Source organism: Xiphophorus maculatus, chromosome 5 (genome assembly GCF_002775205.1).
Source record: "Xiphophorus maculatus strain JP 163 A chromosome 5, X_maculatus-5.0-male, whole genome shotgun sequence".
Lineage (NCBI taxonomy): Eukaryota > Metazoa > Chordata > Actinopteri > Cyprinodontiformes > Poeciliidae > Xiphophorus > Xiphophorus maculatus.
The window spans coordinates 22932580-22958306 of NC_036447.1; the positions used below are offsets into that span (position 1 = coordinate 22932580).

General features: G+C 40.7%; 2 protein-coding genes and 1 long non-coding RNA gene across 7 annotated transcripts; 1 reads left to right on the forward strand and 2 right to left on the reverse strand.

Annotated features, from left to right (window-relative positions):
• Positions 1-448: 448 nt before the first annotated feature.
• LOC111608545 lies at positions 449-5299 on the reverse strand. Of its 2 annotated transcripts, XR_002752733.1 has the most exons (5): positions 3967-5299; positions 3771-3887; positions 1394-1550; positions 1150-1317; positions 449-534 (listed from the first exon to the last, which is right to left on the reverse strand). It is a non-coding gene; the product is annotated as an uncharacterized LOC111608545 (long non-coding RNA). The 2 variants fall into 2 exon arrangements; XR_002752732.1 differs by having other exon boundaries at positions 3771-5126.
• A 5-nt stretch (positions 5300-5304) lies between these two features.
• Positions 5305-14429, forward strand: LOC111608544 (tripartite motif-containing protein 35-like). 2 transcript variants are annotated; one of them, XM_023333361.1, is made up of 7 exons: positions 5305-6029; positions 9801-9896; positions 9990-10145; positions 10265-10344; positions 10443-10561; positions 10654-10856; positions 12998-14429. In XM_023333361.1, exons 1-7 carry the CDS (start codon positions 5802-5804, stop codon positions 13592-13594), a joined length of 1479 nt encoding a protein of 492 aa, XP_023189129.1. In that variant the 5' UTR covers positions 5305-5801; the 3' UTR covers positions 13595-14429. The 2 variants fall into 2 exon arrangements, with proteins under 2 accessions (XP_023189129.1, XP_023189128.1); XM_023333360.1 differs by having other exon boundaries at positions 5314-6029; positions 9990-10226; positions 10322-10344.
• On the reverse strand, positions 14388-24839 carry LOC102232299 (long-chain fatty acid transport protein 1-like). 3 transcript variants are annotated; one of them, XM_014471022.2, is made up of 14 exons: positions 24670-24838; positions 24400-24572; positions 24175-24313; positions 23831-24086; positions 22455-22622; positions 21883-21952; positions 19453-19544; positions 17927-18036; positions 17603-17812; positions 16658-16784; positions 16419-16556; positions 14938-15102; positions 14718-14864; positions 14388-14628 (listed from the first exon to the last, which is right to left on the reverse strand). In XM_014471022.2, the coding sequence occupies exons 1-14, from the start codon at positions 24802-24804 to the stop codon at positions 14471-14473; spliced, it is 2088 nt and encodes a 695-aa protein (XP_014326508.2). In that variant the 5' UTR covers positions 24805-24838; the 3' UTR covers positions 14388-14470. The 3 variants fall into 3 exon arrangements, with proteins under 3 accessions (XP_014326508.2, XP_023189125.1, XP_023189126.1); XM_023333357.1 differs by lacking the exon at positions 22455-22622 and having other exon boundaries at positions 24670-24839; XM_023333358.1 differs by lacking the exon at positions 24670-24838 and having other exon boundaries at positions 24175-24228; positions 24400-24548.
• Between the last annotated feature and the right edge of the window lie 888 nt (positions 24840-25727).

A 25727-nucleotide genomic window follows, 5' to 3' on the forward strand; every position in this document is an offset into this window, starting at 1 on the left:
TACTTTTTTGTCTTTATTTACATTTCATTTTTAAAAAAGGTAATTTTACTCCTCCCAATAATTTATTGAAAAATCTTAATTTGGATTACAGCAATAAAAAGTCTTATTTAAAAACAACATTATTTTGACATGAGTGTTTTGCAGAGACCATGATGCTTGCAGCTGTGATTTGCATTGTGTTATATTTTTACGGCTTCCTGTTCTGCAGTTCCTCCATGGCTCTGACCCACTCCGCTCCACGAAGCAGCACATGTTCCCCTGAGTCGTCCGGCGTGTCCTCCCTGTCAGACGGCGTACTCGGGCGGAGCGTTACAGAGTCTGACGAGGAGCCTTCACACATGGAGCTTGGTGTGTGTGTGTTGGCACACTGTGGGGCAGCTCTTCATGGTACACCAGTTCAGAAATAAGATCAGAGCTGGAGCCGCTCCCTCCCTGCACACCTGTACCACCTTGTCTCTGACTCTGCTGTGAGCTGTGCAGAGTCAGAAGAAAAACACGGAGCCGCCAAAACATCTTAGCAGCCATGCTGGCAACCTAAATATAAAGGGAGAGAAGAAAGGTGCATTTGAAATATCTTCTTATTTAACTTTGGGAGAGCAAACATTTCACGGTTCACTGCAAAAGTAGTCGTATTCCCTGAACTTTCACACATCTTGTCTTGTTACGACGTCAAACACCAGTGTATTGTGACATGTATTGCAGACCAACATAGACTGTTGTAGTGTATAAATGTGGAGTGGAAGAAAGATTTTTACATGGGCTGAGAATGAGGAATTTGAGGCTGCGATATTTATTTTGTCCGTCAAGTCCAGACTTTGTAGAATTAGGGTTAGAAACCCTTCTGGGTTGGATGATCAGTGTGGGTCTATTTAGCTCAGGGGTCTCAAACTCCAGTCCTCTTGGGCCGCAGACCTACAGTTCTTAGATGTGCCACAGGTACAAAACACTGGAATGAAATGGCTTAATTACCTCCTCCTTGTGTAGATCAGTTCTCCAGAGCCTTAATGACCTAATTATTCTATTCAGGTGGTGCAGCAGAGGCACATCTAAAAGTTGCAGGACTACGGCCCTCGAGGACTGGAGTTTGAGACCCCTGATTTAGCTGAATATCGTCTTAAATACGAAAGATGCAAAAGATTTCCAGATTACCTCCTTTTTAACGTCTCTCTCTGGTGTGTTTGCGGATGCCACAGGTATGATGTCTCCAGAAAGAGCTCCCAGACAGACGCAAATCCATCACAGATGGGTGGGGCAACTTCTTGCAGAGTGCGACCAAGTGGTGCTGAAGGCACTGTAACAGTTGCCCACACGTGTCCTCTTGGGAACAAAGAACAAAGCATGGCAGTGAGGAGGCCTCTGTTACGATGACGTCTGCCTGTTCAGTCAAACTCACCTGTGATCATGTGAGCCAAGTGGTCCTGCAGCAGGCCCACCTGATGGAGTCCAGCAGAGATACGTTTCTCCACGCTCAGATGGTAAAACTCCTCCTTCAGACCCAACACGGCTGCCTGCACCCGACATTTTACTGCCTTGTAGACCTCAGACAGCAACTGAATCACACAAGAAAGCGTCGCGTAATTCATCTGCCTAAAACGCGTTGCTTATCATGTTGTTTTTCAGAGCATCTAGCTTTGATCCATGTTTTCCTTCTCCTGCTGCGACATCCACAACTCCTGGGGAGTACCGTCTCCCTCAGGTAGGATTCAAGGTCCTCCATCACAATTCCCACCAGCACCTTTGTGTCCCGTGAGTGCATTAAAGGGATTTGACAAGTGGAATTAAATAAAAATCACACACAGGCACAAAAAGCTCAAGAGCCAACTGGCCTAAAAGGGAGCATGCATTTAAAAAAACGCAAAATCTTACCAAGTGTATTTGTTTCTGTTTCTAGTGCCATTATCTTAGTACGCTTGAAATAATCCAAAAATAACTGACGAGTAACATTTTAGTGTAGGAGCTTGTTTCAAGTCAATAATTGTTGAATATTGATATAAAGTTATCCACTGGCAAGTTTCTTCAATTGTAACAAGAAATTTTTCCCATTTAAAAAATAAAAAAAAAATCTGCCAGTGGAACTAGTACTTTTTCATCAATATTAAGGAACTAGAGACTTAAAACAAGATCCTATATCTTGTTGAAAATGTATTTGTCAGTTAGTTTTGTCTTATTTCAATCGTACTAAGATATTTGCACTAGAAATGGCACAAAAACATTTCGTAAGATTTTCTATTTTTAGAAAACAGAAATGTTTTTCAACATTTAGATTTAGCAAACAAAAAAAAGTGAGAATACTTTATTGTAAATTTGTCATTTCCTTTACACCACTAAATAAAGGCACAAATATCCCCAACCTGACACCCTTTAGAGAGTTGTACCTCCGTCATAATCTTTACAGATTATGACTTAATCTGTAAAGATTATCAATGAGTTTTTGGTATAATTGTAGATGGATACCGGGTCTGTCTACAGGCAGATTTGGTGAACTTCGATTTGGTTCCCTCCAAATCTTTTACACACAGTTTACAAACTTCAGTAGGTTTGATGTCGGAAGCCATTGCTGAAGATTAATGTTAGACTGATTCCAAAGTCTGTTCTTAATCATGGTTCCAATCTTTCTCCAGCTAGAAAGCCAGACGTTTCAACTCAGACTACGTATGTTCCTTTGGATGAAAGAAAGTTGGTTTGAAAGGTCACAATGCAGGTTTTTTCCTGTGTTTACCCAAACCCAGGACTAGAACCAGCTGGTAGCTGGCTCTGTCTAAAGACCAATTTGGTAGAAAGGGGGGAAAAGAAAAAAATGTCCACCCAAGCACGACATGAACTGGAGGATGCTGAAACACCAGCGTCTGTTTCCAGAGTAAGGTGAGGCAAAGAAAGAAGTCTCTTCTTCAAACTCTAAACTTTTAAGCTTTGCTGATATGTGCTATGGTCAGACAAGGCAAAAATTGAAAAACGTTTTGAAGAGTCAAAGTAAGATGATCAACCAATAAAGCTGCATGACAGTTGACTTCATGCAGTTGAGTTAGATCAATAGTCTAACTCCCGATTCTCCCACTTTAGCTGAGAACAACAGCTATAAGAGGCTGAAACTTAGACAACACTGGGTTATTCAGTAGTTAAATGAATCCAAAACACACACCAAGCTCGTTTTGGGATGATATAGCAGGATAACTTATTTTCTTGCTTTTATGATTTCTGCCGAAAGCCAGATCAGCACCAGGAAGCCAACTGGATGACCTACAACAACTCTGCCAAGAAAAGGGAGCAAACATCCTAAAATATAAAATATCTCCGTTTCTGATAAGAGCTCACCTCCTCTTCACAACTAACTGGATATGCTTCAGTTTGAAATCGTCCTCCGAGCTTTTCCAGGGCAAGCGCAGCATCCAAGAAAGCCTTGGACCCTGGTGAGTTTTCACACCAGAGCGCTGAACCGCACCAGGCAAAAGCAAGACACAAGGGGGATAAATGAGATGACTCTAAAATGTTTTCTGGATCAGATTTGGGAGCAGGGATGAGGGATCCGCCCATACCGGAGCTTTGATGTCGTGTTTGTAGTGTGTTTGCCCAGCAGGTCTGTTCTTCACAAGAGCCAGTAACCAGACAGACACGCTGGGTTACTGTAAGCATGCTTAAGACAGGAAACTCTGTAGTCCCAACAAGCCAGTCTGTCCTCTGACTTACCTGAAACACACACACGCATAAAAAAATCATACTAGGCGGTAAAAATAATAAATCTGTGCACATTTATCTGTTTTGAAGGCGCTCACCTGTAATGTGCTGGCTCATGTCACACACTAACGCACAATGCTCAGGTACGGAGGTGCAGCCGTGGCAGCCAGAAAGGACAAAAGGTGAGTCTTACAGCTCCATCCACCTTTAAACACCTGATGTGTTCAAAGTTGAAACGTTGAAGACACTGGATGAAGCTTCAGTGGAAGAACCAAATGCAGATCCAGTCTTTACCTCTCTGGCGTTACGACTTCCCACTGCAAAATCGCTGCTGACCTGCAGGTGGCAATATGAGAAGATCCCATCCACACACTGAGGCAAAGTCCCCTCCATGATAATCCCGTCACGCGGGACGTCCTGACCCAGATGCCATTGTTGAGTTTTATGCGCCGTAGGGATATGTTTCTGATTTGAGAAACCCAGGAAGGAAGTGACTCACGGCATGCTGAATGAGAGGGCGGGGTTCAGAGGGCTCTATGCGTTTCCTCCTCAAATGTTTCAGCAGATGAGAGCAGTAATGATGCTTACAGAGAGGAATCAGATTACCCAGGATGTCTGTAACACGCTCTGTTAAAAATCAGTGGGTCAAAAATTCAGAACACAAAGAATCTGATTTGTTCAACTGGTAAGCGTGACGTCAAAGGAGACGAAAGTTGAAGTTTCCAAGATGAAAATTATTTTAGAACTACTCCAAATCATCTGCTTTGCTCTTGAATCTGTTACCGCATAGTTTTAAATTCCCTCATTGACAAGTGGACAGTGCATAGCAGGATAATGAAGCATGGATTTTTCCTGCACGATTTTACAAAATACAAAACCTCTTGAAAACTGTACTGAAGACAGACCAGCTCATTCTGCTTTATTTCAGTGAGTCGATGACGTCGCAAGAGGGACAAAAATACAGACAATCTGCAGCTTTCAGCATCAAACCGGGCATACATATTTCAAAGATGTGCTTGATATGTTATCGTCATTGCTTGCCTTAATATTTACATTTCCTTTTAAACATAGTGAGTTTATGTTTATGGCATGAGATGTGCTCTATAAGTAAAATTAAAATAACTTCATGCCTTTGAAATCGACTTCAAAGGCATGACTGGACTCAATGTTCCCCCACAAGATCTGAGGTTTCACACATTTGACAAGAAATATCTTTAAAAATCAAATCAAAAAACGTGTATATTTTATCTACTCGCCATCTAATAAGTTAGATAGTGTATTATTATTTTGATACATTTTCAAGGATGGCTTTATGGTCACTTGTAATGTGTGTTAATTGTAATGTGTCTATAAACATGCTTCTGTTCTGATAAAAAAAAAAGATATTGTAGAAAATAAAAAGATGAGACACCATTTTTGCCCCCAATCATTTACTGCATTTCACCTGAAACTGGTTAAAGGTTGATGCATACGAGCAAAGAAATATGAGTCGCATGAAACTGATCTGCATCATGAGTTCAGGATCTGAGCAGCTCAGAGTGTTAAAGGCCAACGAAACTGGATCCATACAGAGGAGTTACACGTCAACCAGCAGAACTTTATGACCAGCCGACCTCCGTGAAAAGCAAACTTAGATTCTGATTAACAGTCACGGAAAAGGAGGAAGCACTTTGAATCGTAATAGCGAGAATTACAATTAAACTTTTTCCAGTTTGTCTTTGCTTAGGGAATAATTACACATCAATCTTTAGTCATGTGGTTTGTACACTTAAAGTAATTTTACAACCTGGTGGAGAATGGATAACTCAGACCTGTTTATTTTTCTTTTACTATGACAGACACAGTAGGCGCAAAAAGGGACGAGCTAAGTCTTAATTAAGAATGTGAACATCTATGAATCACAGCTTTAAAGAAGACAGACCTTCGCTGGTAGAGACCCGTCAGATGAGAAGATTGAAAGCAGATATTCTGTTATTCAGCTTCACTTCTTCTAAACAGATGCATGCCAACCGACCACCGTGGAATCCTGACACCAGGACGCCTCCCATTTGCCATTCTCCAGTTCCCAGCTTCCCCCTCGCCGCTTCATTCTGACAAACTAAACTGTCTTCATATCTGTCAGAACAGCCATGAGTGACCGGGCCTCCTCCTCTTCTTCTTCTTCGCCCCTGCCCGGATCAGAGGCAGACGCTGTTTTTCCCTCTTCGCTTGCGTCTGCAGAATGTTGCGAGGAACACAAGGAGTACCTGTCCTTGTTCTGTCTGGATGAGTTGGAGCCCTTATGTAAACACTGTGCAGCTGACAGCCACGCACGCCACAGGGTGTACCTTTCAGCGGAGGCCGCGATCGACTGCAAGGTAGGAATCTGGAATTTGGTGCTGCTTGTACATTTTACCTTGACCTTTGATACTCTTAGTTGTATGTTTACGAAAAAGCATTGTAAATCTTTTAGGAATAGAAACAAGGTGTTGACATAGAGATGGAAGTTTAAATAGTCAGAAACATTTAAACATTCAGGCTTCCCACCCTAATCAGGATGACACTAGCCTTGTAAAAACCACATCCTTGTTCTAGGCTTTGCTTCATACAGCTGGTCTGGACTCTCCGCTGTTGAGAAATTATTTCTTTTTGGAGGCTTGGACTGGGTTGAGGTGTTGAATTTTACCCAATCGCCAGTTTGTCCATGACGTATGATGCTATGAAGCTTATAGGAACTTGCCTGCGCTGCAAATAGCCATCTTCCAATGCGAAGAGAGAAGTGCCGAGCCGAACGGAGGCGGCTGTTAATGCTAACTAAATGTTTGAAAGTGTGGCCAACACTGTCTGCAAAGCTTGGGTCACTTCTGCTGTCATTGCTAAAACTGCAGGCAGGCTACAATTGTAAAACTGCATAGAAAATCGACATCATCGTTCACAACTTCTCCTTCTGTTCGCCGATTGGCCCGGTAAAAATTCTGCTAGAGAAATCCACTTCAGTGGGAGAAAGCTCAGACGGAGCAGTGAAGTGAGATTTGAATCGTGCTGAATTGCGTGGGAAAGCGACGGCCAGGCTGATATGATACAATTGCTTAGTTAAATTGCACATCAGAGAAATCGAAAACAGCAAAAAGAATGTCTAAAAAAAGGAATATACTGTATATATATATATATATATATATATATATATATATATATATATATATATATATACAGTATATCAATATAAAAAACATAAAAGGATGCACACATCTGAATCAGTATGTGGTGTTAAAGTGGTCTGTTTGTTGTGGTCAAAGGGTGGACTCATATCATTTCGATCGCCACACATGGGAATGATTTCCTGCGGCGTTCGGTTCTGCACTGAATGAGCTCCTGTGATTGGGCAGCACAGACACAGAGTGCTTAAAACAGTGGCGATTCTCACTTGACTCCGGCCCTGAGCAAGCCCGTCCCTCTGCCGCCGAAAAGATTCTGGGACTAAAATGCAGTGCAGTGCTACATAAAGAAAATGTCTGGCAATGCTTCACTGCAAACAGGGCGTGCTTCCTCAACACACTGGGGAAAACATGACACGGCAATTTGCTCTGATTGTGTATAAGAGGAAGTTTAGATGACAACCTATTTTCTTGCTGATTTATTGCATGCTCTTGTGTCCTTGTTGAAGCCTAACTATACTGTTAATTGATATTTATACCTCAGGAAAACAAAAAGTTCAACTGCTATTAATGAAAGTTACTTGAAAATGTTGTTTTTTTTTTAATCTTGAGATTAGGCTGCTGAAATAAAAGATGAGTTCATCTTATGGGTTTTTCTTCCCTCGACATGACATTGACTGTGACTGGCACTGTATTTATTCTAGACTGTTTCCAGTGTCGATCTTTATCTTACACCTTTACTTTGACAATATTCCAAAAGTTAAAAAAATATATATTAAATTAAAATGGAAACAGACCTTACTTTTTCCCAGGAAGCAATAAAACAGATCACGAAGTGCTGAGAAACAGAGCAGCTGGTATGAATTGACTTTTCCCCTCATGGACACCAGCTGACTGCCAACCATAATGTCTGAGCACTGGTATCCCAAGTCACAGCAGCCATGATGCCAGAAAGCCAAACCAAACATTCGCAAAAGTCGTCAAGAATTGCCAGAAGCGCAGAGTCTTGCATGATCTGTCTGTTCCCCCGCCCCATCTTGAGGCCCTCTCCAAGTGTTGTGTACTTTTTCCTCCGCCTGCTTCCTGAAGCCACATCCGGCAGATGTGTAAACAAGGAGGATTCTTTACAGGCCTCCATAAAGTTTCTGGTAAATATGCATTTTCTCTTCCAAACAGATGCTGCCTTGTTTAAATTTAATATGGTCCTGATTTACTAAGAGAGAATCTTCACAAATTATGCTTACCCGGCAATCTAAGTGGTTGTCTTTGCTAAAACATTTGGCTCCACGAGTATTTCATCCCCATCTCATCATCATTTCATCTTTGAGCGTATCTCTGGGATCCACTGTAAATAATCAGAAATGTTATTTTTTTATATAATTTAGTGCTTAGATTAGTGAATTTCTCCTTGCAGCTCCGACATGTTGCTTAGTGAGCTTGCAGAGATTAACGTCTGCCAGTGTGAGGGAGGTTTTTATAGTTGCTAAAGTGGTTACTTTTAATACTTTTGGGTCGTCTTGACTTTCAATCTTCATTGGAAATTTTATTAGCATGTTCTTTTGTCTGCGGTTTGGTTGGCCAAACATTTTAGAGATATTTTCCTGCCTGCAGAGTATCAACATGACATTAAAGGCCGAATGAATTGAGCCATAATACACTTTCATCAACGTGTCTTGTAGAAAAACAGACTTTTCATTAAAGACTACTATTAAAATTCATATTGAATTACCTGAGAAACTTTAACCTTCAGATTTATGTTTTCACCAAAACCAGAAATGTGATTTTGGATTGCTTGAGCAAAAGACGTAACGTAGCCTGACATGTAGATTTCTTTGGATTCTGTTCCCGTTTTAGTACATTCATTCACAAATAGTTTAAATAATCACTCTACTCTGAAATCATATTTTATAGCACATGTTTTTTTTAAAGGTTTACAGCAGAATTTCTTCTTATCTGGATCTGGTAATTCATCTGTCCATTCACATCCAGTCTGCACCTTATTTTTAGGGCTGGATCAACCGAGACTCAACCAACAGCCATGTAGGTTAAGTCTGATAAAACACTAATGAGTCATAATTGTGCCATTTAAAACAAAATGATGAGTTTATGAAGCACAACAGCTAATCTTTCTGTAAGATTTGTCCACATTTGCTTGTCTGGAAAATGTTATAACCCTAAATTATCAATGAGTCCTATTAAAACCAAAAAGAGCTAATGCCAGCTCAGCACAGTGTATTGTTGCTGTATGTGGTGAGCCAGACAGTTATTTTAATAAAAGGATCCAGCTAACTGTTGTCCAGGAAAATTATAACTCATTTCATAAGTCATACTCTATATGTGTAGCCTGGGAACACAGATATATGATTACGTCTTTGGGATTTAATATAAGAGGTATTAAACTTCAGATATTAAGATGTCAATCTTGAGGATTAAAAACATTAAAAAAGGAATATTCAAAACCAATTTCATACAGTCTATGGTTGAAGCAGCTCAGTAAATAAAATAAAAAGTAAGTTCATATTAGGTGGCTAGTTCGTATTTTAACTTTGGATAGCCGTAACTTTTTGTCTCAGTTGTTTGTTGTTGCGCTTTGACCTCTCTTTGTTTTTGTGTATGGAGAAAAAAGACATATTAAAAAAAGTTATTTTTTTAATCAACAAAGCTGATCAAGTTTTAGTTATCTATTGCACATAATCTTTTCTAGAAATCAGGTCTGAATCATTGACCATGAAACAGATTTGATTTGATTTGGTGGGAAATGTCTTGTAATGGTATATAATTTATATATATATATATATATATATATATATATATATATATATATATATATATATATATATATATATATATTTGCTTTAAAATGTTAGATTTTGTTTATAAAGTAATCAAATGCAAAGTCAGAAATTGAATTTGAATTATTTCCTAAACAAGTTAATTGTATGTATTCTGCTCCATAAAGCCTGGTTTTAAAGTTATTCTCCCTTCCAACACTAGGAGGAGCTTAAAACATCACTAACCAGATTAGACGTGAAGATTAAACACTTCGAGGACGCAATGCAGGCCTGCAGAACGGCATCCAAGTGCAACCAGGTGCATCTAACAACAGTCAAAAAAACCAAAACAACATATTCCTTCACCCGTCTGCGTGTGTAAATAAGCTTTACTTTTTAAATCTTTTTAAAGACTGATTCCCACCTCACAGAGGAGATCGTGAAGGAAGAGTTTGAGAAACTTCATCGGTTTTTGAGAGAGGAGGAAGCAGCCAGACTTCATGCGCTGATGGAGGAGAAGGAGGAGAAGAGCAGGAAGGCTGCGGAGAGGGGAAACCGACTAAACCAGGTGATAACGTCCCTGGAGGACAAGATCCGGCTGACTGAACGGGAGCTCCACGCTGGGGGAGAAGGATCCGAATACTTACAGGTTACATCATCAAATTGTGTGTTTTTTTTTTTTAACAGTTAAAAAATTACCAAAAAATAAAAAGGAGTTTCTCTCAAGTCAATTATTTTTCACAGGAATACCAAGATACAATGAGTAGGTATGAGGATTTATCATATTTTGTTGATCCATACAAAGCAAAATAAAAAATAAAAAATCACAACCATCTGATTTTCTGTCCATGTTTACTCACTGTAGCACAGAGTGCGCTAACACCAAGCCGGAGAGGATCCACAGGCCTTTAATCAACGTGGCAAAACACTTAGGCAACCTCCGATACGCCGTTTGGGAGAAGATGAAACAAATCGCCCCCTATTGTTAGTGTCCTCCCACGCATGCGCGTGCACTTTAACCACGGTCAGCTCGGTTTTCCCGCTTTGATGTCCATTAAATACCCGACGTCTTCCAGCTCCGGTGACTCTGGATCCCAGAACAGCAGGCCGGGCTGTGAGGGCGTCGTCTTCAGAGCTGAGCCGTTTCCATGTCACCGCTGGACCCTGGCGGAGCGCAGAGCGGCTCGTAAACGAGGCAGAGTCTGAACACCTCCACCCTCATCCCGGCATCCTGGCAAGAGAGGGCTTTAGCACCGGGGTGCACTGCTGGGACACGGAGGTATCTATACTGTAACCTACATACATGTATAACCCGAGTGAAGCTGAGTGATTCTTCAAATCAGACAAAACCGGTCTCAAATGTTTGTGCAGCAAAAATGTTCGTTTGTGTGGCTATCATTTTAAAGATATCAAGAAATGTTCCCAGAGGTCATGAAAGGTCAACCAGCACCCCTCCCCCCCCTTCTACTTTATTCAGATCAGATAAAATTGGTGTCAATCAACTCGACTACGTTTGTCCTGGTTTGTGCCGCAAAAGGTTTTGTTTGTGCTGCTTTGGCTTTGAAGATGTGAATGAAATTTTACAGGTCATTTTGTTTTGTAAAAGCTCGAAAGGCTGGTTGACCTTTTAACCTTTCAACTTTCATTAATACCTTCAAAGCCAAAGCAGCACAAACATAGTCGAGTCAATTGGCACTAAATGTGTCTGGTTTGAAGAAGGTGGGTGGGCTGGGTGACCTTTAACCTCTGGAAACTTTTCTTAATATCTTTAAAATGATAGCGGCACAAATGAACATTTGTCCTGCACAAACGTTTGACACCAGTTTTGTCTGATTTGGAGAAAGCGAGGGGAGGCCAGCTTCACTCAGGTATATGTATAAGGTCACATTTAGGCACACAAATAATACCAGAAAAGCATTTGCTAAAAATTTTTTAAATCCCTTTTGGCAAAAAATGACTCAGGTGATAAGGTCATGAAGGTGAAATTGTGTGTTTCTGTACTTAATTTGTACAGTTGTTGTGTTGTACGTTTACATTTTTAAACAGCTTCTAATTGATCAGTAGTTTTTAAAAGTTTTCCTTTCGACATTGGATGATTTTTCGGTCTTTTTCTGTTCGCTTCTTTCACCACAACCACATGTTGCGCAGTATGCTTAAAGACAGCAAATGCAAACCCCGATAAGGTATCCACAGCAAATTAACAGTATATTTAATGAGAGAAATTATCTAGATGATGCTCCTCTCAGGGGTTCCATGTTGGGATATCTGTTCGTTTTTTGAAAGACGTGATATTTAATGAGATGGTTTCTCTGGTTGTCCAAAGATCCATGAGAATAAAATGGATGGACATAAAAGCTACATCGGAAAAGAAGAGGAAAAAAATGCATAGGTAATACAAAATGAAACAAGAAAAGAAGAGAACATTAAAACACGGTTAAAAGGTCAAAAATGTCGGTAAAATTCAAATCTGTCAGAATTTGACAATTATTTGGTGTTGCGGAGATGAGCCGGCTTTGTGAATTTGATGTTTTGACTAAACATGCAGTGTTTTTACACGCACGGTTCATGTACTCAGCAGGAAGGAGAGTCGGTGTCGAATAAATTCATGGGAGTTCAGGAAAAGTTGTTTTTGTAGGAACATAAATGTTCTGTAACATCGGCCCTGATGGGAGGAGCTGGAACAGGTTTTATCTTGTTTTAGAAAAACGCCTTTGATAATATTTTCCCCGCGCATCCTGTGTTGCTGTGGTAACTCCATTCTGATCATTTCCTTTTCCTGATTTCATCACAAGCTGGAGAAGCTTTGTGGAGTCTTTGGTGCAGCTGGAATATTAAGCCACCAGGCTGTTTGTCAGGAGGACATCTATAGAAACTGATTAACAGATTCTGAGGGAAGTTAGCTAGTCTAAAAACTTAAATTATGTATTTTGTAAACAACTTTTAATGGGTTGCTAGCACGGAAGAGGTGGGTACGCAACTGTAACTCTCAAAATGCAACACTCCACTGCTCCTGTTTTGACATTTGCTAAAAGGAGATAGGACTTCCTTGCAGTCCTAAGATCTCCATTTGGTGTTCAAAAGCAGGATAAACATTTCACTGCCAGGTTCTGAACCAAACCGTTACGTGAAATTTTGGAAACGATGGAAACTTTGCTAACCCTAAAATAAACACAATTTATTTTAGGGTTTTGATGGGAATACAGCCATGGTTGCAAAGTGCAAAGAGCAGGGGCTTCAGCATACGACCCTGCGGCACTCCTGCCCCGAAGCTGGAGCACATTTTACCAATTGAGAAAGTCCAGAAAATAAAGACTTGGTACTAATAAGTGAAGTGTTAACATTTAGATGACCTCACGTGCAGCAAGAAATAACGATTCTTTCACGAAATTTTAGGTTAAAGGTTTGTCTTTTGTCGCTCAGGTTGGGGAGACCGACAGATGGACAGTGGGTGTAGCTGCTCTGTCATCGCTGAAAACCACCACATGTGAAGCATCTCCAGAAGCCGGACTCTGGTGCATCAGGCTCAAGGATGGAGAGTACCTAGCTCTCACGACTCCCACTCAAACCCTCGACGTCGGCAGCTCACGCCACCTCAACAGAGTCCGAGTAAAACTGGATCTCGAAGGAGGGACGGTGACATTCGTAGATGTTGACACGGACGCGCCTCTTTTTACCTTCACGCATTGCTTCACGGGAGCAGTCTATCCTTACTTTGAGTCGTCGTCTGCAGGTGGAGGTGTTGCAGTGTTGGAACGGAGAGTGAAGATCAGCGTGGACTCGGAGGATCGGCCCGCAAAAGGCAACTCTCCCACGGAGAAAGGTACTGCAGCAAAGACAGCGAGAGAGACCGACAGGAAGTCGGTCGAATTATGTTGTGCAAAAAAGGAGGAACCAGGAAAACCTGAAGGAAAGGAGAAGACACCAAACACCAGAAATATTAAGAAGCAGAGCAGAAAGAGCAGGTTTAACGTGAGCTACCATGTTTCACTGAACAAAGCCCTGAGCAACAACAGCTAGTTTAACGATAACTTTATTAATAATAATGGAGAACAAACATGTAGTTTTATACCTTTAATCTAGTTTATCAGAACAAGAATTCAGAGAAACCCCTACTAGTTTATAAATTATGGAGTACTTTTTGTTTGCATTTCCTCTAATTCATGTAAAGCACTTTGAATTGTCTTGTTGCTGAAAATGTGCTATAGAAATAAAATGTACCTTACCTTACCATCACTTACCGTGGAAACTTTAAATAAATCTAGTTAAGTGCAAACAGTGTGACAAATAAAAGAAAACAAAAAGAGTTAGACAAATGTAATAAAAAAAATTATTTGAGATCAGGTGCAATATTTTACATTGTGCAAATATAATTAGACTTTTTGTTCTGCAGTAAAACTACCAAATGAAATGCAGGTTGTCGGGACAACGGATGGGTTGCTTTTTCACGTCCGTCAATGTGTTATGTATTTTTACTGTTGCAAAATTCTATTTTTACACAAACAAAATTAAAACTTAGTGTAGGTTTTCTTTTTTATAGTAAATTGCAAGTACAACATACCTTCTGGTTAATTGTATTTAAGTGTTTCAAAAGCTAATGCAACTCACAGCTGGAGTTTTGCTTTCAGAAGTTAAGCTTTATAGTATTGTATGTATAGTTTTAACACAACTATCCTACAGAGTGTCTAGTGTTTATTTGTGCCTTCCATCTAAAGATTTTTAGTTGATGTATTTTAAGACTTGTAGATGCAAGATGTAAGAAGTTTCTCAAACCTTTTGTATACAACATTTATTTAAAGAATCAACAAGGTTTCCATCGTACAATGGAGTTTTCTAAAAAAAAAAAAAAAAAAAAGTAATAAAATATAGAGCAGACTCTGTGGGTGTCCTCTCGTCTCAGAGAGAAACTTTGCCCTCAACGATAGCTTTACACAGTTCATCATCAACAGCCTCGTAGCGTCCAGCCCGGCTGTTCAGAAAATAGATCTCCTCCCCCGTGCGCTGTGGCTTAAAGCTTTCCTTCTGCAGACGTGTTTTTTGAATTTTAAATGTGCCTGACAGGAAGAATGGGGGGAAAAAAAAAAGAAAGTTTGTATTTCAGCTCTTTTCGAAGCACGTTTCAGTCCTTGAATCGCGGCCTCACCTGTAGTGTCCACAGATGGCATGAGTCGCAGGAAGACGGGTCGCGCGTAGGAGGGAAGGTGTTTTTGTACGACACTCAAAAACTCATCAAGGTCCAAACCGGCTCCTGTGTGAGCGATGGCTGCCATGCCGGCTTTGCCCTCCACGCCTGCACAAACACAGGAGGCTCTTGAGTTTTCAGGTTTGGGTTCGTTTGTGTGTTTTTTCCATCTCATCCGTACCTGGAACAGACACTCCGTAGACGGCTACATCAGTGTGTCCCAGCAACCCGCTGAGGACCCCCTCCACCTCTGTGGTGGAAACGTTCTCCCCCTTCCAGCGGAACGTGTCCCCGCTGCGGTCCCTGAAATACATGTAGCCGTATTCATCCATCACCAGCACGTCGCCTGATGGACAAAAAAACACAAAGATGGGAAAAAAAAGGAATCAAGAATTTCATCCGTGAATTAGAAATCAAAGATAATTATCCTTCTGAAATAACAGAGTAAAAGTGGGTGGATTGATCCAAAATATCGATGCCATGTCGGTTTCAGTATCGGATCGATACTATCGATACTTTAGTTTCAGATTCCATCTTGAAATTTTATTTTAATTTTGTATTGGTTTCTTAGCACTTCCTCAAAAAGATTTTGTTTCACTTTGGTCTCAAATTATGTTTTTTTCCCCCCCGTTATTTAGGAAAAATGTACACAAATCATGTTAATAAGTTATTCAAGTATTTTGTAGATATCTATAAACCTTCTCCAGATTCTGTCCAAGTTTGGAACAAAAATAATTCAAAGGTCAGAAAGTTTGATTATATATAAAACTTGAATAAAAAGTATCGTTATCAGTATTGATATCATACATACGGACACTGTATTTGGTTGGTATTGGATCATATTTTATTGTCAGACTCAACAATTTAGAAAAGCCCAACTTTTGATTTCAGTACATTTATTGTCATATAATGATAGCAGGGGATAATGGAGTTTGCTCAACTTTGCTGCAGACTCCAGCTGGAACCCTGTGGTTTGGTTAGCTGAGTCTAAAAATAAGCTACAAACACCACAGGTGGGTTTGGACATGGAACAAAGGGTGAGATTTGGGAAAGCACATCATGTCCACGAGTAAGTACAGGGAAGGTTTTGTGATGCTGCGCGTCTGCTTGTTTTTTCTTTTTTATTCCAAAAGCCTTAGAGGTAAATGGTTCATGATTGGATCTTTCACTACAATAATGAGCCAATCGGAAAACAGTGACAAGATGGCACCATGCACTCTTGACAAACTAAGAAGTAGAATTAAATACTTAGATTTTTCTAGATTGTTCAGCGTCAGATTTTGTTTCTATTTTATTTTTTTCTCCTTTCAAGCTGCCACTGCAGCGCCTCTTGCAACAAACTATAAGCTTTCATTTCTTTGTTAGAAGGTTATCCAAATCTTAGGGGGAACAAAAAAACACCATGAGAGAATCTATTATTAAACATGTACTGTTCTTCCAGTCACAGGGAGCTGAAGCCTGCCTTATCTTGAGCTGACCAGCAATCGGAGAACACAGACGAATGGTCCTTGTCTAATTTTTATACTTTGCACCTCCGCACGAGTCGCTGCAACATCTCCTCCACTGAGAGCCTTTGTTTGAACAGGGCAAGGCTGGAAACCAGACCCCAGACGTGACATCATTATTATTCAGAGACTGACACGCGGACCGCATGCAACATGCCTGAGACGTAAGCAGAGTCTCCCATCTGGAACACATGGTGAGCTATTTTCTGATTGGTCGAGTCCTGATCGGCGTAGCCGTCGAACCGCCTGAGCGGATCCTTGTTGCTGATGCGGCCCACTAGCATACCTGGCTCCCCTGCAGAGGCAAAGGCAGATGTGCGCATTAGGAACTTGTTTGATACCTTTTTCTTTTTTTTGTTTAAGTGTGTGTGTGTGAGAGAGAGAGAGTTGTGTTACCAGGCAGACAAGGTATGCAGAGTCCCTGCGAATCCCTGAGCAGCTCTTTCTCGTCCTCTTTCACCTTGACCAGTCGGATGGGGTAAAAGTTGGGCAGGATCCGGCTGCTGAAACCACACGCTCCCACCTGGATGGGTGAGACGGGACGCGTCTGAATTCCTTAAGCTCAGCTAGACTATAATAGCTCTAGCTTAAGCTCATCCAGTTTAAGCTCAGCTAGGAGTAGATGGTTTAACTAGTTGAGAAAATAAAGACAGTAGGACGCAGAAGTTATTCAGATTGTAACAAAATTCAACAGCTGTGTCTCCATCGCAAATGTGCGCAAAACTTCGTCGATGTTCTGCTAATGTAAAAGAAACCAAAACAAAACAAAACAAAAAAAAAACAACATAATTTCGCTACGGAAGTGTTTCCATCAAATAAGGAACACAATGAAGAAGTTTGTTCATGTGAAATTCACTAATCTCAATACAGCTGAAAAACCGTCTAGTTCTAGCGCAAAAACGTTAGACTTTTTAGTGTTTTTGTTTGGTTTTATTTTTAGAAATTACCGCGTTTCCATTAAGCTAATTCATTGTGGGAATCCCAGTTTGTGCAGCTGCTCACATCCCGGACAATTTGAACGTGACTCACGCTGCCTCCCAGCGCCTCTCATGAAGCCTCAGCCAGCTGCCCATGACTTACGTTGTTCTTTTGTCTAATTTTGCTCTTTGGATGGGTTGTACTGAAACAAATTTCATTGTGCTTCTTTCTGTATGATGACAATAAAGGCTGATTCGGATTCAAGAAGTGACAAGGTGGATGTTAAAGAAAACTAACTTACTAAAATAACTATCTAAAAACAAAAGCAGTAAAAAAAAAAAAAAATTAAAACAATAAGTCCAAATTGGACTTTGGGTGCGGGACTATTGGATTGGGCCAGGTTGGGTTGTGGTAAAAGCACACCTTTCCATCTATGTTGATCAGGCTACAGTTGCACTCGGTCGCACCGTAGAACTCGCCGACTCTTTGGATCTTGAATCTGCGGACAAACTCCTCCCACACAGAGGGACGGAGGCCGTTGCCGATGGCAACTCTGACCCGGTGATGAGCTTCGGACGGGCGGACAGGCTGAGCCAACAGGTAGCGACAGATCTCACCGATATACTGGATCACCTGGGGTTTTGACGCACAACGAGGGACAAATTACACAGCAGATTTGGCAGAGTTGTTTACAGACGTGCCTGAAGAAAATCGATCGTCCGGCTTGCGGCGGCGGCGTGAGCTCACAGTGCAGTTGTGTTTGACGCAGTCGTCCCAGAAGCGACTGGCTGAGAACTTTCTCCGGATTACGACTGTCGAGCCAAAGAGCAAACATTGTCCCACGCCCATGATGGTCCCTGTGCAAACAAACACATACAGTAAAAACAACCAAAGAGCCAAACCCAAGAGATTATTTTCTAATACTTTGCTCTGAAAAACGTATTTGCCCTCCTCCAGCTTTTCATCAGCTTTTTTTCCTCACACTTAAATGTTTCAGATCATCAAAAACATGTAATACTTGTCACAAACCACAGGTGTTGTTAGAAAGGTGTTGAAAAACGGCTTTATTCTTTTGTGTGCATTTTAATATATTCCTCTTAGTTTATTGTCAGGATTTGTCCCTTTCAGTTTGTGGATCCTTTGAGTCTTGGGCTGCGATCACACAGCAGATCTAGATGCTCAGTTTTTGCTGAAATTCTTCTTTTATTTTATTTTATTTTTTTTTGCGCTGCCATTCATACTAATAATTAAATGTGACACAATCAGCATGATGTAAAAGTTGGATTAAATGCGACCTGGTCGTTCAGACTGCAGATGCTTTGAAAACAACTGGATTCATATTCAGCTTAGTCCCACACTTGTACAAGTGGCACTGATTTTTTTTTTTTTTTGGGGGGGGGGAGCTGGAGGAATGAGGGTGAAAAGATCAAAATTGACGTGCAGCTTGTCGTGAAAAAGTCGGATATGGGGAAAAAAAAGTCTGATCTCTGTTGCATTCACCTGCTGTGTGCACTTGGCGTTAGTTTTGCTCCTTGAGTGTTAATTAGCTTCTCTCCCTCGGTTTCCCTGCCTTCCCCTTTCTACAGCTGCTCCCCATCTTCTCTGATTAGTTCATCTGGTCCTGAATTTCCACCTCTCTGCCTCAGTAGTTAAGCTCCTGGTTGTCTCACTGCCTGTCTTCCATGACTGTTTCCCCTGCATTTCCTCTGTAATGTCACTGTTTTCCATTGTTACAGGACTTTATTTAACAACAGCTTAGCTCTGCACTCGAGTCCTTTCGAACTTCAAAAAAAAAAAAAAAAGACATTATCCATAAACAGAGAAAACGACGAACCTTTCCAGCAGTGAAGAGAGTGCATCAACTCATCCAAAAGGTCCAAGGAAAACATCTAAAGCGCTACACGTCTCAGTCTCCTCAGTTAATGTCAGAGTTCAAGATTTAGCAAAAATAAATAGAACTGGGCAAAAGTGGCAGCCGAGAGGAAAAAGAACACAATGTGTCGCCTCACGTTTGCCAAAAATCATCTACGTCATCCTCAAGACTTTTGGAAAAATATTTTATAGACTTAGACAAAAGCTGCCTTGGGGAGAAATATATTTTACACAACAGGGGTTTAGAAAGACTTTTTGTTCCTCTAATAAATGAAATAAGAAAGCTGTAAGCAGGCAGATAATTTGAGTAAGTGGAACAAAAAGGAGCGAAAGCCTAAACAAAATAAAATAGGTTCATGGCAGACTTTTCTAAAAGGGTGTTCAGTAAAAACAGGGCCTACCTGCGGAGTGATAGAGAGGGAGGCAGTTGTAGAGGACGTCATCGGGACGCAAGCCAAACGAATGAAAACCGAAGGCAGCGATGCGGAAATAGCTGCCAAGTCAAGAGGAAGAAGAGACAATCAGCATTTGATACTCCGAGTACGTTTGGTGAAGTTAAGGTGGCACAGAGGTTTGGATCGGATTTCAGTCACCGCTGAAGAAAGCATTCCCCAAGCATGATGGCGCCACTCCCTTGTTTGAAAATGGGGATGGTGTTTTCAGGGTATTGTGATATTTATTTATGTCGAACAGACAAAAGTAAAAGAAAGAAAAAAAAAAGATTACATTAAAATTAAAACACATTATCGTGCCCAATTGACATGCAATTTTATATTATCTGTTTGAAAAGGAACAGATAGAAGATACAAGATCTTATGAATTCCTGCCCCTTTTATGCTCATCAACTTATAAACAGTTAAATCTCCAAACACCAGATAAACTGAAATTATTTCCACCTGGCATGACATTTAAATCTCACATTATCATCTTTAAATGTACAGTTATTTAAACATTTTTTTATATTATCAATGGCATTTATGGACTTTGAAACGCTCATCTTATACAACATATTTCCCAACAAGTTCCTTTCTAAACAGTTTTTTAAAGCTGGTTTATGCTTGTATTTTTTCTGAACTCTTCATTCAATCCATTCCACACATCTACTCCACATATCACTAAACAAAAGCTCTTTTTGGTTGTTGGGTGATGTGTAGTGTTAGTTTTTCTCCCCTTATGTTTTATTTTACATCTTGAATTTTAAAAAATGCTAATTTTGGTTTCATCTGACCAGAAAATGTCTTCACGTGTTCAGTTCAGCTCCTGAAAGGTGCATTGCAAACTCAAAATAGAAAATCTCATGACTTCGGCTTTGTAGATCACACATCTGTCAAGAAAATCTTCCACCTGAGCTTTGCAACTCTGCAGCTCCCTCAGTTACCACTGGTGAACTATTTGCCAGCAGCAAACTGGTTTCCTTGTGTCATGCAGTCTTTTCATGAAAGACCCTCTGTGTGATATGCAATCTTGTGTGGGTCAAAGGTCACCTGTACATTAACATTTTTGTCTGAGTTAATCATATCAGCCGTTTCTAAATACGTGACAGACATGAAGGCAACTGCTGTCCATATTGGTTCATCGCTGATTTATCTCCAGCAGTGCTTTAGTAAATTGTTGTTAAATATGAAGGCTTTTATTTTGTAGAGCATCTATAGGACTCATTTTGAAATGTCATCAATGCGCTCAGTTAAGGCTGGTTTAGTTTGCAATCCATTCCATGGCTGCCTGTTGCTCAAAGAATAGAATTTAAAATCTCCTTAATAGTTTACAAAGCACTTCATAGAAACCCAGACTACATTTCTGATCTTCTTCAACCCTGTATACCACTCAGACCTTTAAGATCATCAGAATCAAAACTACTAACTATTCTGAGAGTCAGAGCTAAACACGGTGAAGCAGCTTTTAGTTTTTATGCTCCAACACTCTGGAATAAGCTTCCTGCTCACTGTAAGCAGGCCCCTACCTGGAGTTTATTTAAAACAAGGTTAAAAACCTTCTTATTTGACGTTGCCTATTCTTACTTTTTTATTATTCTATTCATTCATTATATTCAACATTTCAATGTTAATTTTGTTTATTTTTAATCTGCCTGTTTTTTTTTTATGTTTCTAATTTTTTTGTACAAGCACTTTGAATTGTCTTTGGCTGAAAGGTGCGATATCAATAAAGTTGCCTTGTCATTCCATACATCTACTCCACACTCCACCTTTTACAATGGCTCTTAAAAATACTAAAGATCCAACTAATATTTGTAAATAATAACAAATACAGGTTTTTGGTATTAATTCCTCTTTTCTCATTGAATAATAGCACTGAATTTCACAACAGAAGGTTATATTTAGATATATATATATTTGTCTTTTTTTCTTTAGGGTAGGATAAACAATAGGATAGATATTACTTTAAAAAAAAACAGTATTTCAAAATTCCTACAGTAGATATTTACCTTTTTAATTATTTGCTCATGTAGCATTTGTGGCAAGTTTTATTTGTCAGGACTGAGGGTGAAAATGGCTCCCCATACTGTAAAGATTGCAGGCTATTAGTCATATAGAACCCATTCATTGTGGTCGTATCCTAATTCATTGTTTTAAAGGTCATAAAGAAAGGCTTTTGTTTTGAAAAGCTCAACGTAACCCCATCGCAGTAGTCGAGCTAAGCAATAAATGCTTTCTAGTTGAAAAGTAGCAGAGAACTCAAGACGGTCTAAAATAAATAACAATGCTTAACAGCTGTACCTACATTTAGGAGTTAAAACAATTTTGGCTGTTTTTGAGCAACATGTTGACATTCGACATTGTGCTAATACATCAAATTGAATGAAATAAACTCACCGGCTGTGCACCACCACCGCTGCCTTCGGCATTCCAGTTGTTCCAGACGTGTAAATGTAGAAGAGTCTGTCTGCAAGCCAGCAGAAACCCAATGTGCAGAGACGTTAAAAAGCTTCCTAGTGATTTCGGTGTCTGTTGTCACGTTCAGCAGAGCTTTTACTTGTATGACAAGCACTCAGATTCCCCCATTAGCGGCAAACATGTTTCTTTCTCCCCTGACAGACCGAGCAAGCAAAGACATGAAGAGTAGCTCAGGAATGCGATACTACAAACAAGACAGAAACAGAACTGAATAGTTGGGACGCTGCCAGTCTAGAGTGATTATTTAAATATTACTTTTAGTGACATTTAAAGTGTTACAACATTGCACAAGAGACTGACGGTGAAGTTTGCGTGCGCGTTTTTGTGTTGTCTGCGCGTCAATACGGGTTAAATCTCAAGAGAAAGAGAGCAATCTGGCAGGCAAAGACCTGCTGAGAGAATGTGGTGCAATCAAAGTATTTTTAAAAACATGAGATATAACTTTGCAGCTACGCACACACACTGGGGCAACACAAGCTGCAGAGTGTTACCATTGAAGCCTTTCCTCAGCTTGTAATACGGTGGGTGTGTGGGCGAGCAGGTCAGCAGGGCTTCTAGACTCTGAGCTTGGAAGCTGCGGCGCTGCTCCTCATCCTCCTCATCGCCAGTGCAGAACAGAGTCGTGCCGGGCTGCAGAGATCCTGACACCTCTGACACCACTGAAAGAAAAATGGAGCGCGGCGTGCATAGGAATGCGGAGAGGGCAACACTTTTCCTCGAGAGATTGCGCGCAGAAAAGATTTATAGCTTGTATTTCGGATTAAATCTTCTGCAATCGGTTCGTTTTGATACGGGTGCATCTCAGTGAAAAGTTAATGCATTTTAATAACATTAAACTAATGTATAATATGGGTTAATCATGAACGGTGACACGTTTCAGTTGTTTGGTTATGTTAATTTTCGGTGATTTTGGCTAACAGGAGTAAACCCTGTAGATTTATTGCTCTGCGTGAGTCTAATGAGGCTCATTTTAGAGCCAAATTAGCTAAATTAATGACCTTTTTGATCATATTCTAATTTAATAAGATGTAGCCGTTAATCAGCATCTTCCAGCATTAAGCTCCCGTCCGGCTGAAAACAGATATCTAAGATGCTCTCTGTATGCAGACACAAAGCCTCCTTCCTTCATTAAATCAGACTGAGACGTTTCTATTTTAGGTTGGTTCAATAACCAAAATGACTCCTGAAAGAACAAAGACTGCCAGGATATATTAGATATTTTTTATTGTTTTTTTTTCAAATAAAGAAGAAAACTTACACTTCTTAAGTATTCTTAAGAACGATCCTTTGAAATTTCGCTTCAGTACTTTCACACAACAGCCTTTCTTCATGATATCATCTATGTTTCACATGTCGCCTGCTCCTTCTGCTGCATATAACCCACATAACATGATCCTGCCACCACCATGCCTTACTGTTGGGATGGGTTAGTGGTCATTGTGGTCAAATGTTTAAATTTCAATTAATCAAAAAAAAAGGATGCGTTTCCAAAAAAACAGAGTCTTTTTCCAATGAGTGCATTTTCAAACTGTACGCTAGCTTTTGGAGTAATGGATTCTTCCTCACTGTGTTGTCCGATGTTAGACTCCTTCCACTCTAATGACACTCTGACCAGCTTTAGCCAACAACTTCTTAAAGTCTTTTTGCTTTTGTTTTAGCTAAATTTCTATATTTTGCTCATTTTCATCTCTGGCTCACTGATTGGCTTCATGGTTCACAGTTCATTTCCTGATACCTTGATTGCTTTTAATGTTTCCATGAAGCCAAAGGAGAAGTGTGTTTGAGGTGTTGCCCCCACCAGGTGTGTGTCCTTTTAACTCAAAGTAACTGCATCTTTGTGTCGGGTGCGTGTCGCTTTGCCTCCCACCTTCAGTCATTTCGGCTCCAAACACCACAGCCCGAGCTCCAGATACTCCAAGGCAGTGCAGCAGCGATTCCTGCCGAAGGTTGTGGTTGATGAACGCGGCCTCCACACCCACCATGGCCAGCCCCAGCCACAGAGCGACCACCAACGGATGACTCTCCATGTACAAGGCCACCACATCACCCTCAGCCCAGCCCTGGGCCAGAGCCCAGTGAGCCACAGCATTGCATCGCTCCTGCAGGGCTTTAAAACTCCAAACCTGGAGGAAATGCGCACGGGAAAGTAAATAAGTTTCATTCAGATTTTTTTTTTTTATTTTGCACCAGTTTCAAAATGTTTTTCCTCACTTCTCCTGTAGCCTCAAAGATCAAGGCGGGTTTGTCTGGATGCTGCAGCACCTTCTGAGCAAACAAGGCAGGGATGGTTCTTTTATTTCGCACATTTCTGCTAATGGAAAGTCTTACTTTCACAATAGCAGCCAGACACCTGTTGAAAAGAGGGGGGAAATGGAGGGAGCGATGGAATGTCAGGAAGAACAGGAGTAAGACGTGCACAACAGAGTACTTGCATACATCAGGTCTCTCTTGATGGTGCATGCAGCAATACGAATGTTCTTCCAGGACGCCATCCATACCACAAGGACGCCCAGCCCTGCAATCAGGCCGGACGGCCAGGGGACGGAGACGAGCCTCAGCGGAGCCAAGAAGACCAAGCTCGCAAGGACACAAATCAGCAGCTTCATTGTCTGCAAGAATAAGAAGAAGAAAAAACAGGATTCAAAAGGAGTATGAGAAAAAAAATAGGTCAAAAGAAACAGGGAGAGAAAGAGACGATTTACTTACCTGTTCAGGGATTTTATAAAAGGCTCCACTGGGAAGGAGGATCCAGAAGTAATTAATGCGCAGGGTGAGCAGCAGCAGCCGCTCGGAGCAGATGTTTCCAGAGCGGCTGTCAGAAAGAAAGTGCCTGATTAGCATCGCATAGCAGAGAGCAGAGCAGGTTGCAACTCATAGCTCCAGCGTCACAGTGGGGTGTGTTACTCATCTGCCCCGGAGCCACGACCGAGCTGTGTCTGTACGAGGAACAAGGAGCTATTTTCTCTTTACTTTATGGGTCTTGTCAGAATAATGCCGGGGGCGCAGCGATGGCTTCGAAAAGAAACAAAAAGCATGTGGTTTAGGAGCAATTTGCTACGAAATATTGACTCAAATAGTGTATTCGAACCTGTATGTATGCTTTTGTCCAGTTTTGGGATTATAGCGGAAACCCACGATGATTTAATCTTGTGAAGCTAATTCGTGTTTTTAAAAATGTCTGAACTTAATGGGGAAAAATACGAGTTTATGTTGTATTACTATTTATATATAAATATACCGGACTACACATTATATATAGACATTTCAAATAAATAACTAAAAGCCCCAAATTTATTAGCCCGACCCATTCCGCTGGATTCCTACTGTTCAGTCCGAGCTTTCTGCCATTCAACTTGATTTTTCCGGTAGAATTTTATCCGGACCAATCAGCGAACAAAAGGAGAGGTCGGGGGCGACGTGACGTCATTTTTCTGCGCTACTTTTAGAATGGCAGCGCAGGAAGTGAATGAAGCTGTTCAGTTCGTGTTGGCCTCGCTTCCATAAATATTGAATTAACATTATTAGCCATTAGCTTCAGCCACGTCTCTCCTGGAGGTGAAGGATGGTTCTTTACAGCGCAGGCAATTTCCGGTAAGCTTCATACGTCACGGACAAATATTAGCAATTGGGTAAAATTTAAAGGCTCAAACAATCGTTTCTAGACTCTCAGAACGAAACAAAGCGTAGAAGAAGAGGGTGGGCTTTATCAGGCTAATTTGTACAACAATGATCCCCATGATGTGTGTAAGCTTCTAACCAGACGT

Excerpts from the sequence above, each read along its gene's own strand:
- LOC102232299 (XM_014471022.2), bottom strand. The coding sequence starts at position 24,804 with ATGCTAATCAGGCACTTTCTTTCTGACAGCCGCTCTGGAAACATCTGC. Across the intron at positions 16,557-16,657 it reads CTGCATACCTTGTCTGCCTG|GGGAGCCAGGTATGCTAGTG; the intron begins GTAACACAACTC and ends TTGCCTCTGCAG. Across the intron at positions 15,103-16,418 it reads AGACTCTGCTTACGTCTCAG|GCGACGTGCTGGTGATGGAT; the intron begins GCATGTTGCATG and ends TTTGTCCATCAG.
- LOC111608544 (XM_023333360.1), top strand. The coding sequence starts at position 5,802 with ATGAGTGACCGGGCCTCCTCCTCTTCTTCTTCTTCGCCCCTGCCCGGA. Across the intron at positions 10,227-10,321 it reads AAGGATCCGAATACTTACAG|GAATACCAAGATACAATGAG; the intron begins GTTACATCATCA and ends TATTTTTCACAG. Across the intron at positions 10,562-10,653 it reads GAAACAAATCGCCCCCTATT|CTCCGGTGACTCTGGATCCC; the intron begins GTTAGTGTCCTC and ends GACGTCTTCCAG.